This window comes from Mastigoproctus giganteus, chromosome 12 (assembly GCF_048544385.1).
Source record: "Mastigoproctus giganteus isolate SK-2022 chromosome 12, ASM4854438v1, whole genome shotgun sequence".
NCBI classification, from domain to species: domain Eukaryota; kingdom Metazoa; phylum Arthropoda; class Arachnida; order Uropygi; family Thelyphonidae; genus Mastigoproctus; species Mastigoproctus giganteus.
Genome location: NC_143586.1, coordinates 41,306,536 through 41,324,335, shown reverse-complemented (window position 1 = coordinate 41,324,335; position 17,800 = coordinate 41,306,536). Strand labels below are relative to the sequence as shown.

Below are 17,800 nucleotides of genomic sequence, written 5' to 3'. Positions count from 1 at the left end.
ATACAAGGGAATAATCACCTCCTTATCCCTGCTAGAAAAATTCCTATATATCATTGACAATACACCATGAGCTACTCTTGCAGCTCGTCTGCACTGCTCAGAGAACTTCATATCTGCCTGCACCACCACCCCCAGGTCCCTTTCATTCTCTACCACTGTCAGTGTAGTACCACAGAGTTGATACGTTGCTCTGGGGTTGCTGTTTCCCATATGTAGTACTTTACATTTGTCAATGTTAAACTTCATTTGCCACCTCGAAGCCCATCTGCTCAACCTTTCCAAATCCTGTTGCAGCAGCATAGTGTCAGTAGTGTCCTTGACAACCCTGCCAACCTTCGTATCGTCTGCAAACTTGGACATTAAGCCTGATATACCATCATCCATATCATTTATAAATACAGAAAACAATAAAGGCCCCAATACTGAACCCTGAGGGACTCCACTAATAACATTAGTCCACGATGAGCAGTGTCCATTGATTACCACTCTCTGTCTTCTCCCCCTCAACCACCCCTTTATCCATAGCAGCAACTTGCCTCTAATGCCACACTGCTCCAATTTGTGCAGCAGTCTTCCATGTGCAACAGTATCAAAAGCCTTTCTAAGATCCAAGTATATAATATCAAAGTTATTCCCTGCATCCAGTTCTTTTGTGACTGCATCATAGTATCCAATCAAATTGGTCAGGCAAGACTTCCCCTTAACAAAACCATGCTGTGTCCTAGCTATAACTGAAGTCTTGTCTAGATGATCCTGCAGTGCTTCTTTCACCAGTGCCTCCATTAATTTTCCGGGAACAGAAGTTAAACTCACAGGTCTATAATTACTTGTGTCAGCCTTTGATCCCCCTTTGTGAATTGGGGTCACATTTGCACATCTCCAGTCAATGGGTACCTCCCCTGAGTCCAAGGAAGCTCTCATAATTATGGCTAAGGGTTTGCTTACCTCCTTTGCTGCCTCCTTTAATATAACTGGATAGATCCCATCCACCCCAGGTGCCTTTCTTGTGTTTATCTTCAACAATTTCTCCTCCACTTTGCTCTCAGTTATTACAAGATTCTCTAGCTTACTGCTAGAGTTGAATACACCTCTGGCATTCCCCTCGCTGAATAACTCCTCATGTGTGAATGTCGATGCAAAATATTCATTTAGTTTGTTAGCTACCCGAGCAGGGTCATCAACAGTTGACCCATCGATCTCAAGTGGACCAATCTGATTCATCCCCTTCCTTCTAGAGTTTACATAAGTAAAGAACTCTTTGCTGTTTTTCTTCGCATCCCTTGCCAAGGATCTCTCGTAATCTGCCTTCGCCTGCCTAACCTCCTTTGTAACTTGGTTACAGATCAACTTGTATCTATCATAGGCGTCCGTGTCACGTGTTAATTTGTATGTATCCCATGCATTTTTCTTCTCTGCCATATGCCTCATTAGTTCATCTGACAACCATTTAGGCCTAAACCTTGAACAATATTTCTTAGTTGGTATGTAAAGCCTAGTAGCTTCCACGATAAGTTCTTTGAATGCTTCCCATTTTGAATTTGCTGTTGGCAATATCATCAGTTGATCCCACTGTATAGAATTTAAATACTGTCTCAGTCCATTGTAGTCGCCTTTACGAAAGCAATACCCCTTCCCTTTACCCCTAATGGTAGTTACCTCTTTGAGTAACTCCCACTTCAGCACACTGTGATCACTGCCACCAAGTGGTTCATTTATCTGCAGATTCTTAATGCATGAAGAATCACTACTGATAATAAATGTTGTTGTGAAAGTGAGTAGTCAAATAAATTCAAGAAAGAACTATTCAAATTACTGGATGGAATCTACTGGTGATGTGGGAAGAGATTTTTTTTTTCTGCTGATGCTTTATAAGTTTGCTTTCTTGCATCATTTGTCACAGCTAATACTAATTTTGTCCATTTTGCAATCCTGGGATTTGGCCATTTGTAAGCAAGGTGATTAGGATTGAGTATTGATACTAAAGATTTTCTTTTATCTTATTATTCAATATATCATCATAAGAATAAAATCTTAGAGTTCTCCATTTTTAACCATGTCTTGTCTTTAAATTCCAAAAAAGCTGATCTGTGAACTGTGCATACCAACACACACTGCTGGAGGGTTAATCTCAATTTTAACCCCAAAAAAATTTTTGTATGACAACTAACTAAACAATTATTTCTCAAAAACATTTTTTATGCTGCAAAACAAAGAAATCTACTACACTAAATCAAACTAGAAATTGAAAGTTGTCATCATCATATTTTACTTCAGACCTTACTCTTTTGCACTTCAGTTGCAATTACTTATCCAAAAATTTAATAAAAATGTAAAATGATTTATTTTGTTTCATGTATAAATTTGATATAATCTATTTATTTGATGGTTGTTTTTAATAAGTCAAAGTTGTCAAGTAAATTTTGTTAAACCTAATATTTATATACTGTTCATAATTAAAATCCTAACTTGCCAATTCTTTGCACACAAGTGTTTCACTTGAGATGCACCAGCTGTCAACTCTATAGTTTTCATTTTAGAAAATAAAATTAATGCAGACCCACAGCTGCCAATTTTTACTTTCAAATTGCTCGAGATCAGGTTTGTAAGCATGGAGGAAAGCAAGAGGTTTGATAAAACAAGCAAAAAACAAAATCCAAAGAGAAATCTGCACTGGAAATTAAATTTCAGTAGAAAAATGCACATTTCATATTAAAATACAGTCATGAGTAGTACACCACTGTAGTATGCTTTTAAACATTAGCTTGCCTAACATTTTTCTCTTTGTAGATTTCTGTTTGGATACTCTTTTAGACATTAACTGATTCTGAATACTTCAAGCAGACACTGTTGCTGGCTTTACCATCTTCAAAAATGTGGAGTCAAGTTTTTTCCATAACAATAGCCCTGCTGTCTATACTTGGCAGTCAGGAGCATTTCCAATCACCAGAAAGAGATCAGAGCTCAGAGTTCGTTTTTCTAAACTGGCTGAATATTCTCTCACACTCAACACTGCTATAAGAAATTGTTAAAATGCCAAACATAACGTGCAATAATTTGTTATATTTCAAGCTTCCTTTTGCAATTGTCATCAAGGACCACTGTATCTAAATTATTTCTTCTTTCATAAAAGCAGCTGTAGGTTCTCACACTAAAACTGAAAGAACTGATACAGAAAAACAACTATCACTTCATCCATTTCTTTAATATCAAGAAGTACTGGAAACTTGTCCACAAGCTATTTCAAAATTGAAAATGATACACTGGAATTAATGAAATCTGTGCTACTTTGGCATTTATAAAAGAACATCATTTTTCATTAAAAACTTGTGCACCACGTGGTCAGATGAAGCAAAAAAGTACTTTCTCACTGAACAAAAGAACAGAATCTTTTCCTTTTTAGACTTCATGACCTTAGTGATAGTAATGCCTGTAACTAAGTCAGAATCATCTCTCTTGTTTAGTCTTGCTATGGCAATCAATTTTCAAAATGGAAATGGAAGATCTGAAAACTAGTGGTAAAATAAATTTGCACATAAAATTCTTCAACATATTTAGGAGTAATGATCCCCATACATGGATGTGAAGTATGATGGACTGAAGAGCTATTTTTCAGATTTTCAAACATTGGCATAACACTTACAAGAAACAAGCAAATACCTTTATTCAAGCCAGAAGAGAGAGAAGCCTGAGTGGAGATAAAATTCTTAGAATTATAAGCTCACTCATTCAGTTCAGAATTGCTTTTTACCAGAAATCTGCAATCAGAAGTTTTTTTTACTTGAGTTCATCAATTTGTCTTCTTTCAAACCTTTTGGATCAGTGCAACTCACTATTCGTCATATTTTTCAATTTGCTAACTCTGAAAAGTGCTCATATTGCTTTTCCTCACCACTTTGAACCTCTTCTGTAAACAGATTTGTTAAAGGCTGCCACTGTTCTACTAGACTAGTTACACATTTAACCAAAGGCAGCCAATGTACACACACATGCTTCAAAATCTCTTACTTCAGTGGTATGCATCAGTTGAAATTGCCAAAATCTATCTTTTCTTTTAGCACTTCTCTCTAGATAGAAGTAAATTTCCTCCAGGCCTCCCTTTTCAATGCACAAATTAATAAGATGACAAAGACAGCCTATTACCACCAAGTGCTCAAACTCCTTTTTTAATACATTTCCTAGTCCACTTTTTAGGACTACCACAACTGGTTCATTATCAACACTATATACCAGAGTTTTTGAAGGAATCCCACATGCTTTCAGGTTCTTCAGAAAATGTCCAATCCAGTGTGTACCCTGGCACTGCGAGCAGCTGCCTCTGATTTGATTTAATGATTTTTTTTAATTACAAAAGGTTACCAAAATAAAATATAGCTTGGAACTTTGATTATTGCCATCTGTCGCAATATAAAATAGTCCATTTTTCAGAGCCATTATTACTTCTTCTTTCCCTGTCCATGCAACTTCACTTTTTTAACAATGCTGTTTTTTTTTGTCCACAACTATATTTATTTGCTATTTCTCTATTGGGAAATATTTCTGAACAATGTGCTTGCATGATCAGCACAACTCAAAGGAAGATTATATTCTGTGATAAAAGATGCAAATGAACATTCCGCATAAATCACCATCACCAAGAAGTGCAATAATCTACTTTTGCATTTCAAAGTAATGCCTGCTGTCATTATGCTTCATCATTATCATCAGCCATTTTGAATCCACTGCAGGATGAAGGCCTCACCAGCAACTTTCCAGTTCCTTCTGTTTTGTGCAATAGCCATCCATTTACTGCCCACGAACTTGTAAATTTTATCTGTCCAATTCTGTTGTTATCTTCCAGGTTTTCTTTTAGCTCCTCTTGGGTATCATTCTGTTATTTTCTTAGTCCATCTGTCATCACGTCTTCAAGCTATGTGTCCTGCCCAAGCCCATTCTTTAGTTTTGATAAAATGTCCTTTATTTGTGTTTGCTGCCTAATCCATGTGTTCCTCTTCTTATCTAACAGTCTGATTACTAATATAATTTGTTCCATTCTTTGCTGTGTGGTTTTCAACTTCTCTTCCATTCTTTTGGTGAATGCCCAAGTTTCATTTCCATAAGTCATGGTCGGGAGTATACACTGGTTCATTATTTTATGTTTCAAACAAATTGGAACATTGCTCCTCAGTAGGTGACTATATTTCCTGAATGCTATCTATGCGAAATTTATTCTTCTATTGACTTCCAGCCATTTATCATTATTACAGCTAATTTCATCTTTATTCCATAATACTTACTAACTCTGCATAACTGATTAAGATTTTCTCTAATTCTTTTGGATTGTGGCTTATGATCATAATGTCATCTGCAAATCATAAATGGTTTAGGTACTCTCCATTTACACTGACTTCTTTCTGCGACCAGTTCAATCTTCTGAAAGCTTCCTCAAAGGCAGCAGTAAACAACTTCAAAGATATGTCTCCTCGTCAAACTCCTTTCTCAATTTTAAATTTGCTAGTGTTTTTGTCTAGTCTAATAAAGGAGGTAGCATTCTCATGTATTTTCTTCAAAATCATAATGTATGGAGGTGTCTATGCCTTGTCTTTCCAGTGCCCGAAATATTGCCTTATGCTAGGGAGTCAAATGCCTTTTCATAATCCATAAATGCCAAGCATAATGGTGTTTTATATTCATTTGTTTTCTCCATTAGTTTCAATATTAAGTGAAGGTGATCCATAGTTGAGAAACTTGTCCTAAAGCCAGCTTGCTCTTTTGGTTGATTCTCATCAAGTATTCTTTCTAATCTATCTGTTAGCAATGACCCTTGTGAACAACTTGTAGATGTGGGACAACAAGCTAATTGGTCTATAATTTCCAATTTATCTCCTTTCGTATGCAGCAAAATTATGATTGCATTATTCCACTCCTTAGGCGTCATGCCTTTCCTAATGTATTTTGTGAAGAGTCGTGCGTGCCAGTTTCTGTGTCATGTCTCTTTTCCCAATTTTAACGACACTACAGTAACTTCGTCACCCAGGGCTTTCTGATTCTTCATTTTCTTCAATGCATGTTCTATCTCATCAAGAAGGACATTGGGTATGTCATACGTGTTCCTAATTTGTGATCCATCTTCCCCACTGCTGGCATCATTCCCTCGCTCCTTATATAATTCTTTATAGTAGTCTTCTGCTATTTGAATTATGCCTTCTCTACTATTTATAAGTACATCATCACCATTCTTCAGTTTCACTGTCTTCATAACTATTCTTCACTTTTCTTGTGTTAAATCTTCTTATGTCCTCTCTTAGTCTCTTTTTACTGGCTTTGCATAACTCAGTATTCTCAATTTTGTCCTTGTCAGTGTTTATCTTTCTCTTCACTTGTTGTCTTCAGTTCATCATGACAAGTGTTTAGGGCAGCTTCTCCATCATAAATCCAAAGAGTTGGCAGCTATGGAGATTTTTGCTATTTTTTGCTGAACTTCAGATATCTAATCAAGGTCAATATAAAGTCTATAGGAAAGATTTTACAATTTCTATTAATATTTCTTTTTTCCCTGTTAATGAGAGGACTGATCCCTATCATTTGTTTAGTCTGAAAAGACCAACATCAGAAAAACTGCTTTAAGGGTTAACTATCATACACATCAGCTAGAACATGCTACTAAAACTAACAGAAATGAAAAAATATATTTTTCTTGTAGGCAGAATTCATACATATATTCAGTGTTGCAATAATTATTCTCAGCAATTAATTGAGTATGCACACAACAAAACATGAAAAATGTAGTAGTATATACAGGTAGTTCCCGACTTTACGAGTTAATTCGCTCCTAGGACGCACTCATAAAGTTCAAACTCATAAAGTGGGAATTCATTTCCCACAGACATAATGTTAAAAACAGGGGTTACATTCTCAACAATGACCAGGCTAGCCAGGTGGGTAAAGTGCCTGCCTGGCAACCCAAAGGTAGCGGGTTCGAATCCTGCTTCGGGCTTGGATCAAAGTACTGCAAAAACCTTGGGAGGTGCACTATGGTCACAGAAGCCGATGCGCCAACAACTACCAAAAAAAAAATAAATAAATAAACAAAAATTCTCAACAATGAAATTTGACCATAGCAATAAATAAAGGTCAACAAAACAAAAATTCATGTTTAAAAATGATTTATTTATCCAAAGAAATTAAAACATAGCCTTTAAAAATCAAGCAAATTATACTAATAAAGAAATTATTTATGTTATGCACACGTTAAAGAATGTTTATTCTTCATCATCAGTCAACAATGATGAAGAAGAAAAATGTTGCTTATGATCTCATATTTTGTTTCCAATGTTATTCCTCTTCGCTGTTTCTTTTTATTAATATCACTCTCCATGGTATTACTTCATTTTGGCATACTGTACAGTATTAATAATCAGGATAAATTTGAAATAAGACAAGGCAGCGAAAATGACAACCAACACAACCACTCTGTTACATAAGCGTGGTAACTGCTTTATGTTATGTAAGTCATTGAGGTGCTCTCATCTGTCTGAACAAACAAAAGCAGAGTAGTATGCGTAGCTACACAATACTACAGTATAGCTATGTGCATGGCTTGAAATGCCGTATTTATGAATGTTTAGCATTTATTTATTGCAATTTATATTCATATTTTTGATTTTGTTAATACACTGGTGTGCAAAATTTAAGGACCAGTCAGGTTTTCACCTATAGCTTCTCATAGGAGTGGCATGGATATGGGAAAAGCATACCAAAGGAACCTCATGAGGTACAGAAATGGTGAAGGAAACAAAATGGTACAGAGGGACTTTATTCAAAAATGCAACATAGCACTGGCTGCCATACAGATGCATCACTGCCAAAGATGGAACAAAGGGAAGATGTGGTCCTCAGTAGGAGATATGGCCACCCCTAATGTCAATGCAGGCTTTGCACTGCTTGTCCATACTTAGAACAATGTTGTTGATAAGTTCTTGCAGTAACATCATCCATTCTTCTGTCGGCGCCATCTTCAGCTGGTGAACATTTTCTGGTGGATGTGGACATGCCGCTAGGTGTCTCCCCAGAATATCCCATATGTGTTCGATGGGATTTAGATCGGCAGAACAGGCAGGCCAAACCATACAAACAATGTCCTCACTTTCCGAAAGCATATCAACAGCTGCAGTGCGATGGGGTGTGGCATTATCATCCATAAACACTAACTCGGGGCCAATGGTACCTCAGAACAGATGCACATGGAGAAGGATTACCTCAGTACAGTAGCATGCACTGGTTACAGTACTGCCTTCCAGTATCTGGAGTTGTGTACTTCCATCCAAGATAATGCCTCCCCAAACTGCCATATCGATCCCTTTCAGTGATGTTTGTGGGGTGACACCATGTGGTAACCTCTTGCCAGATTAGCTGATGTCCAGAATTGCTGCTGAGACTGAATCTACTCTCATCAGTAAAGAGTACCTTAAGTAGAGATTTTGTGGATGTTACCTTTAGAAATAGTGTTAGTTCTTAAAGTTTTGCACAACAGTGTACCTGATACTTGAAGAAATTAACTCGTAAATCAGGGAACTCGTAAAGCGGGAAATGCCTGCGTAAATATATCTAAAAATATGAGGTAGTTAAAATCATACAATCCTACTATTAATTTTCACTGATTTTGAGTAGTAATTTAGTAAAAAAAAAACCTTGTAAAGTTCCCTAAAATGAAAAATAGGTAGTAGTAGTGGCATGTGATGCAAGAAAGCAGACGTATCAGCTTATGATGCTGCATAAGCTCATACGCCTGCTTTCTTGCATCACATGCCACTACTACTACTACTATCAGCCAAAAAAAATTACCAAACAATCCCCTCTAAATATTTGTTCAGTTCCTCCTTAAATTTATTTAACCTATCAACTTCCACAACAATAGATAGAAGTTTGTTCCAACGATTAACCACCTGCTGGCTAAAGGCAAATTTCTGCACATCTATTCTACATCTGTTCTTCCTCAATTTCAATTTATGTCCCCTTAGGTTCATAATCTGAACAAGTGGAAGAATCCCATCAGAATTCAGCGTGCTCAACCCATTCAAGGCATTATACACCTCAATCAGATCACCTCGCAGGTGCCGTCTCCAGCTGCTGCAATTTGCAGAAATTAAGCCTCTCCTGGTAAGAGGATCCCTTCATTCCCCTCGCCAATCTTGTTGCCCTTCTCTGTACACGCGCAAGCAAATCTACATCCTTCTTAAAATGAGGCCTCCAGACCTGCAGGCAGCACTCGAGGCCTGGCCTGACCATTGCCTTATACAGAGGAACAATCACCTCCTTTTCCCTGCTAACAAAATTACTGTATACCATTGACAACACCCCATGACCTGCCCTGGCAGCCTGTCTGCATTGCTCAGAAAACTTCATATCTGACTGCACAATTACTCCCAGGTCTTTTTTCATTTTCTACTACCTTAAGTATAGTACCACACAGTTGGTACGTTTCTCTGGGGTTACTTCTACCCATATGCAGTACTTTGCATTTGTCAATGTTAAACTTCAGTTGCCACTTCTCAGCCCATCTGCCCAAATTTTCTAGATCCTGTTGCAGTAACACACTGCCATTACTGTCATTAACAACCCTGCCAACCTTTGTATCATCTGCAAACTTTGATACTAAGCCTGATTACCTTCATCAATATCATTGATAAATAGACAAAACAACGGTGAACCCAAGACCGAACCCTGTGGGACTCCACTAATAACATTAGTCCACGAAGAGCAGCACCCAATGATTACCACCCTCTGTCTTCTCCCACTCCACCATCCTTTTATCCATTGTAGCAACTTACCCTTAATACCATTCTGTTCCAATTTGTACAGTAGTCTTAAATGCGCAACAGTGTCAAAAGCTTTCCTGAAATTCAAGTATATGATATCAAAATTATTTTTTGCATCCAGTTCCTTTGTAACCACATCATAATAACCAATCAAATTTGTAAGACAAGACTTTCCCTTAAAACTCATGCTGTGTCTGAATTATTACTGCAGTCTTGTCTAGGTGATCCTGCAATGCATCTTTAACCAGTGACTCCATTATTTTACCCGGAACAGAAGTTAAACTAACTGGTCTGTAATTACTCGTGTTACCCTTTGATTCCCCTTTGCGAATTGGGGACACATTTGCACATCTCCAGTCCGTGGGCACCTCCCCTGAGTCCAAGGATGCTCTCATAATTATGGCTAAGGGTTTGCTTACTTCCTTTGCCGCCTCCTTTAATATAACTGGATAGATCCCATCCACCCCAGGTGCCTTTCTTATGTTTAATTTCAACAATTTTCCCCCACTTTGTTCTCAATTATTACAAAATCATTAATCACCCTGTTACAATTTGATAACCTTGTGCATTTTCAAACCTTAATAACTCCTCATGTGTGAATGTAGCTGCAAAATACTCATTCAGTTTGTTTGCTATCTGAGCAGGATCATCAACAGTCGAATCATCGATGTCAAGTGGACCAATCAGATTCATCCCCTTCCTTTTAGTATAAGTAAAGAAATCCTTGCTGTTTTTCTTATCATCCTTTGCCAAAGTTTTCTTGTGATCTGCCTTCGCCTGCCTAACCTCCTTTATGACTTGATTAGAGACTAGCTCATATATATCATAGGCTTCTGTGTCGCCTGATAATTTATATGCATCAAATGCATTTTTCTTCTCTGCCATGAGTATCATTAGTTCAGTTGATAACCATTTAGGCCTAAACCCTGAACAAAATATTTCTTAATAGGTATGAAACGTTTAGTAGCTTCCACTATTAATTCCTTGAATGCTTCCCACTTAGAATTTGCTGTTGGTAACATCATCAGTTGGTCCCACTGTACAGAATTTAAAAACTGTCTGAGACCACTATAGTCACCTTTAGGAAAGCAAAAAACCCCTTCCTTTACCCCAGATGGTAATTATATCTTTAAGTAAATCCCACATCAGTACACTGTGATCACTGCCACCTAATGGTTCCTTTATCTGCAAATTCTTAATACACAAATGATCACTGCTGATAACCAGATCAACAGTATTACCCTCTCTGGTTGCCTCTCGAACATGCTGCTGCACAAAATAAATCCACAAAAGTCTTACTAGTGTGCGAGTGACCAACCCATAAGTTCCAGTCTATATCTGGGAAGTTAAAATCCCCCATTATAAGACATTCTGATTTACTAGCCCATTCTATTTCTCTGTACAATTGTTCATTGTACTCATTAGGCCTGTAACACACTCCTACTCTTATTTTTGCTTTCGCAGTGCTTATGTCACACCAAACTGGCTCAACAGTGCACTGTTCATCTATATCAACAGGATGCACTTCTTTTGATTTTATGTTTTTCTTAATTAACAGCACATTGTACTCCCCAAATTCCAGTTCTGCATTTCTTATATCTGTATGACACCACGCTATACCAACAATATCCGCCTTTATTGTCTTGATCAACACTTCAAATTCAGTTAATGATAGTTAATGATAGAAATTTATTTACTATACTTCTAGCATTGGTATACATGTACCTATTCTTATTATTAGTTATCCTAACACATTCCATATACCCACCTATTTCACGATGACTGCCATCAGTCCCTGAAACCCCCAAACACCTCTCGCTCCACGCCGCTGCTTATTCTAATAGAAGTAGTGCAAGAATCACCTTCACCTCTGCCTGCAGCTACTTTTAACCTTTTAGTCTGTGAATCCCCCCAAGTTAGCAGTTTTCTGACCCACCTAACACTGCCTCAATAGCATCAGCAAATATTCTTGCACCCTTTCTATTTAAGTGTATCCCATCCCTGTAGAAGCAGTCTCTCCTGTTAACAAGCACAGACCAGGCTGAAAAAAATTTTACCCCTTGAGCCTTGCACATTTCCTCCAGGGCCAAATTGATTGACAAAGTTGTCATCATGTACTCCCTCCTATCGTGTCTGGGCAGAATTGCAGACACTTTCAAATTTAACCAACAGCTGTTCATTTTTATGTCCCTTCAGCAATTTAGGCCATAATTATGTCAGAATATCATTTCTGTAGTTACATACATCGCTGGACTGATCTGCATATGTTATGCAGGCTAAAAAAACCCAGAATTATTCAAGGAACAAAACCCTACCTCCTCAACCTGAGATCGGTTTACTACAACCCAACTGCTGTTGCTAAGAATTTCCTTTAGTCTACAACAGGATTCAAATCCAGACCTTTCCAAATGAGTGGCAAGTGGCAAAACCACTTATGTTACAGAAGATACAAGTTAACACCCGGTGCACATTAAATGAAATTTCCAGTATATAACAACAAAGACTCAGATTTGAAAAAATAAAATAAAATAGTAAACATTATCCTCACTTTTGCCATCTTACCTGTTTCCATTTGTTCACTACCATCATTCTCATTCTCTTCATCATCTCCATTCTCTTCGTCATCCCCATTCTCATTATCTTCCTCATCATCTTCAGATTTCACACATACTATAAGCTTGCTTCTTTCTTCTGAAGTCATAGATAATGCATTTTTTGCTTCTTCAACTCCATTTTTCCATTTTGGATCTTTATTTTTCGGAATGCCTATTGGATTTGTCCCTGTAAATGGTTTTATATATCTAGAAAAAGAAGAAAAATGTTTTTATTTATACTTTGCGACAGTGATATAGCAGGAGTGTTTTTAACAATACAGGAACTCCCCGACTTACATAAGGGTTGCATTCTGCGGAACGCTACATAAGTCGGAATTTGCCCCATGCTTGGCAGCGCAACTGCGCTCGCTGAATTGATTGAATCAAAAGAGAAATGTTCGACGGACATGTAAATAGAATTATTTATTGTATCGATTCAATTTTATCTCGTGTGCAAGAAAAATTACAAAAGAGTGCAATTTAAAAAAATTTAAAAATGATAAAATTACAAAAAAAGAGAGGAGACAGGCATAACATCAGTAAGTTTTACCTCTCGAGCATTGTTTCCAGAATTGACTTCTTCGACCTTACGAAAGAACATATTAATGGTTGACTAGATGGTGGCTTTTTTCTTTTCACCATAGATTTCTTTGTAGCAAGTAAGCGTATCATTCACCCTCTGTTAACTTTTAAGAATCGTTCGCTATCAGGATCCATCTTCTCAAATCTCGCCATTGCCGATGCAATTTCACAAAATGCCACCGCCATCTCTCTGGTGATGAAGCATCTTGGCTCCTCATTTGGTTCATCTTGAGCTTTGTCAGCATTTTCTTCTTTCACTATCGCTGCCTGCAAGTCAATAAGTTCTCCGTTAGATAATTCCTTCTCTTCTTCCTGTATTAACTCCTTCTCTTCTTCCTGTATTAACTCCTCTACGTCTTTGGCATGAACCTCCAACTAAACTAGCTCTGCAACCTTTAAAATCTTATCTGTAACCTATTCATATGATTCATCTTTTTCAAATCCTTCAAACCCTTTTACGTGTCGTGGGCATATTTTCTTCCATGCGGCATTTAAACAACTTTTAGTAATTTCCGCCCAGGCCTTATTAATGTTTAAGATGGCGTGGTAAATATTGTAAGATTTCCAAAAGTCTCTTAACGTAAAATTTTTCTCATTACTACACACAATGCCTGAGCAAATGCTGTGCGTAAATAGTATGCTTTTAAATTCAAAATAACACCCTGATCCATAGGTTGGATGAGTGAAGTCATGTTTGGCAGTAGAAATATGACTGTCAACGTTTGAATTGAAATCATCTAGATGCATAGGATGTCCAGGAGCATTATCTAATAGAAGCAAAATCTTGAAAGGAACGTCATTGTCTTTACAATATTTTTCAACCTTGGGAATGAAGCAGCATTTAAACAAATTCTCAAAGAGATATATTGTTATCCATGCTCTCTGGTTCGATCAGAAATGCACGGGTAGGGTGGCTTTATTGATGCCCTTAAATGCACGAGGATTTCCAGAATGGTACACAAGCAGTGGTATAAATCTGTAATCTCCTGCTGCATTAGCCCCAAGCAAGAGTGTGGCCCTATCTTTTGAAGCCTTGAAACCTGACATTGTCTTTTCCGCTTTGGCAATGTATGTTCGATCCGGCATTTTTTTCAATACAGAGCAGTCTCATCAACATTAAAAATTTGCTGCATTAAATAGCCACCTTAGCATTAGTAGAGGCATACAATGCAAGAAAGCAAGCTTATGCAGCATCACCCAAAAAAAAAAAAAAAAAGTCCTCCATCAATAATTTTTCTAACACACCACAAAATTTCTCTGCAGCTGCAGAATTGGCACTGGCAAATTCACCACATACTTTAATGTTTTGGAAACCAGCGTGATGCTTGAACCTATTAAACCACCCGTTGCTTGCCACAATCTTGTCTTGGGGTTTGCCGTACTTATCGTTAATATCTTCATAAATACTTCTTGCTTTTTCTTGAATGGCCATTGAACTCAGGGGCACTTGCTTTGATTCTTATAACAGGAACATATGATAACGATAAAAGGGTGGTGCAGTAGTGCAATTTCCATTATAAATATGATCTTTTAGAGAGACAAATAGCTTACTAATATAGCGAAATTTTCAACTTCCAAGGACTTGAAATGAATTACGAAAAAAAAAAAAAGAAAAAAAAAAGTGTTATTGGGTTCAATATTATGATATTTTCACGATACCTCAATTTATTCCTACGTGAAGCAAAATACATTTCCACGATTTTTAAAATGTTTGCACCGGCCAGCAAAAACTTGCGTCAAGTCAAGTATTACGTAAGCCAGGGAGTTCCTGTATTATTATAACATTCCACACTGCTGAGTTTTAACAACATGTACATTTTTTATGGCAAATGCAGATTCACACAAACACACACACACCATGCATATTTCAACAAAGTACATGGCTACTAACAAGTTTTTATACAGATTTCTATCAATATTTATAAAGTAAAAAGTTATTCTAAAAATTCAGGAAAAATAAAAGAAAACTACTTCTCTCATAATTTTTTATCATATATTTTTAAGAAGCACCTAGAGAAATTCCATTAACAATTTTCAAGAAAACAGGTTGTTATTCTAACTTTTTGGGTTATTATTTAATTTTTTTTTTTATTATTATTTTTTGATCTTTGGCGGCACCTACTAAATTTCAGATGATAGTAAAATCGATTTGTCACAATTTTGCAACGCAGAAATGCTGTCATTTCCATTTCATAACAAAGAAAAACGGAGTTTAGAAAGGAGATTGCGCAAAAGATCATAGGAGGTAATCTTTGATGTGATCACGCAAAGGATCATGGGAGATGATCTTGCAGATCACTTACTAAATTTCAGATGGTAGTAAAATCAATTTGTCACACTCTTGCAACGTGGAAATGACGTCATTTGATGTCATTTCCGTTTTATAACAAAGAAAAATGGAGTAGGGAGAGATCACACAAAGGTTCATGGGAGGAGATCTTGAATGTGCTCAGAGCTGTCATAAACCAGCTGGTGGTGGAAAAACGTTTATGATTTGGGGCATACCACTTAGGTGGCTTTGGGCTAACCATTGCCACCAGTGGCAGAAAGCTTTTGGTAGCCAGAGAAATGGATATCTTGCAAAATTTAAAGTAAAGTAAAGCATAAGAAAAAGGATCATGGAAGGTGACCTTGCTCAGAGCTGGCATAAACCAGCTGGTTGTGGAAAAACGTTTATAATTCAGGGCATACCACTTTGGTGGCTTTGGGCTAACCATTGCTACCTGTAGCAGAAACCTTTTGGTAACTAGAGAAATGGATATCTTGAGGGCAGTGATCTTGGATGTGCACATCCAAGCTCTGAGCACATCCAAGATCATTACATGCACTTCAGCCTTACCAGCTGAAATGCATGTAATGTAGGCGTTACAGTACCTGTCTGTATTACTGAAGTGGTTGTATATTTCCATCAAGAGGAGAATCATAAACGTTTTTCTGCAACCAGCTGGGCCAGTCAAGAATATTTGAATCAGCTCGCTAATGGGAGATAACAGACTCCAAAATTACATGTACGAGTAGAATCTTTTGCTTGTCATTGGCCATTCTCATTAAATTGAATAAGTCCTCGTTGGTCATCACGTTTTCGCATTTTTTTGCAATTGCACTGAGTGGGTTGAGCATGGCAAGATTTAGATCCTCATTCATCTCACTGTTTGGACGATTGTAAAAGTTTCGAAAGGGATCTTCTCACAGTCATGTTACAATGCTATGCAGGTCATTACTGCATGCTTCGGCAGGGTCAGCTTCACTGTTGTCTTGCACATCGTCTTACATATTTTAATCATTTTGCAAATGTCTAAGTCCGAATCGTACAACTTATGATCTAGTGTGAGCTCTTCATTGTCGTCATAGATTTTGATTTATTTCATCTCTGACGGTATCTCTGTTTCTTTATTGCTTTGTTTTGTTTGTTATTTGGTTTTTAGGAGCATTAGCAACTAAGGCCATATTGCTCCGGGGATATGCAGTGGTCATTCCCTGACCTTTCCGCATTCTCCATATTTGGTGGTCACGGGCTCGAACCCCAGTCTAATCAAGAAGCGTGTGCTGCGCATTGCTGCTCCTGCCCACCTGGCTACGGAGGCACCCTTCTTTATTGCAAATGGAATGTGCAGCGTTACCATCTCGTGCTTTTAATCGTTGAGATCCTCAGCCAAGTCATTATTTCGATAGCATATTATGCGTGGATACTCTCATTTCTTGCAGATCCGGGAGCGCTGTATGTGTAATTTACAACAAAGCATGACAGAGTAACATGATAGTATGATTGCAACAATACAAATATTTGTATTATTGCAATCATACTATTCAACAAATGACTACAATTAAATGGGTAATTAGGCTACTGGCCTAACCTCTTCCAAACATTGATTTGGTAGAGTAAGCAGCAGGTGTGTGTATCCTATTTATCACTAACATTGATTCAGTAGAGTAAGTAACGGGCGTGAGCATAAATTCATCGTTCATGATTTCGGTTCTAGCTGTTTGAAATTTAGTATATGTCGTCAAAGATGTTTACACATAAAACGTCTTTTGGGCATACAGGATACACACGCAATTTTTTCCCCCATAAAGTGATTTTCATTTGACCATCACTGATGGGCATCCTGTAAAAATATGTAATATGTAGGATGTTCCTAACTTACCTATATCACTGAGGTCAGTCTCAGAGAGAAAAACCTAAATCAAAGAAATTAATTTTAGGAATGGAGCACATGGTAGAAAAAACATGCTATAGGTGGATGGATGGTGGCAGTTCATCAGAGACTTAACCTTAACCATATATAATGCAGTAACAAAAGAAATGGATGCAAAAAATAATTTTAGTATCATATACTTGGATTGGGCAAGTTATTCCAATGGATAAAGGGATGGTTGGGTGGGAGAACACTGAGCAGTCATTAATGGATACTTCTCTTTGTGAGCCCACTTTTCTTTTCAATATTTAATGATATTGATGAAAGTATATCAAGCTTAATGTCTACATTTGCAGATAATATAAAGGTTGGCAGGATAGTTAATGATAGAAATCAAGGTAAACCACTACAACAAGATCTAGAAAAATTAAGCAGATGGGCTGAGAAATGGCAGTTGAAGCTTAATATTGACAAATGTAAGATACTGCATATGGGTAGCAGTAATCCCAAATTAATGTATCAACTCTGTTGTACTAGAGTAGTAGAAAATGAATAAGACTAGGGGAGCAGAACTTCATATCTGTTACATGAAGTTCTGTGAGCAGTGCAGACAGGCTGCCAGGATTGAGATTTTGTTAATGATACATAGGAACATCTGTAGAATAGGTACCCACAAGGTCATCTGATTGAGATG

General features: G+C 37.3%; 1 protein-coding gene across 1 annotated transcript in view; it reads right to left on the bottom strand.

Moving 5' to 3' along the window:
* Positions 1-17,800, bottom strand: part of Msh6 (DNA mismatch repair protein Msh6) — a 212,424-nt gene that overhangs the window by 173,787 nt on the left and 20,837 nt on the right. Inside the window, exon 3 of the mRNA XM_090385739.1 lies at positions 12,357-12,595. Coding sequence (XP_090241865.1) covers positions 12,357-12,595 — 239 coding nt within the window. The remainder of the gene's footprint in view (positions 1-12,356; positions 12,596-17,800) is intronic.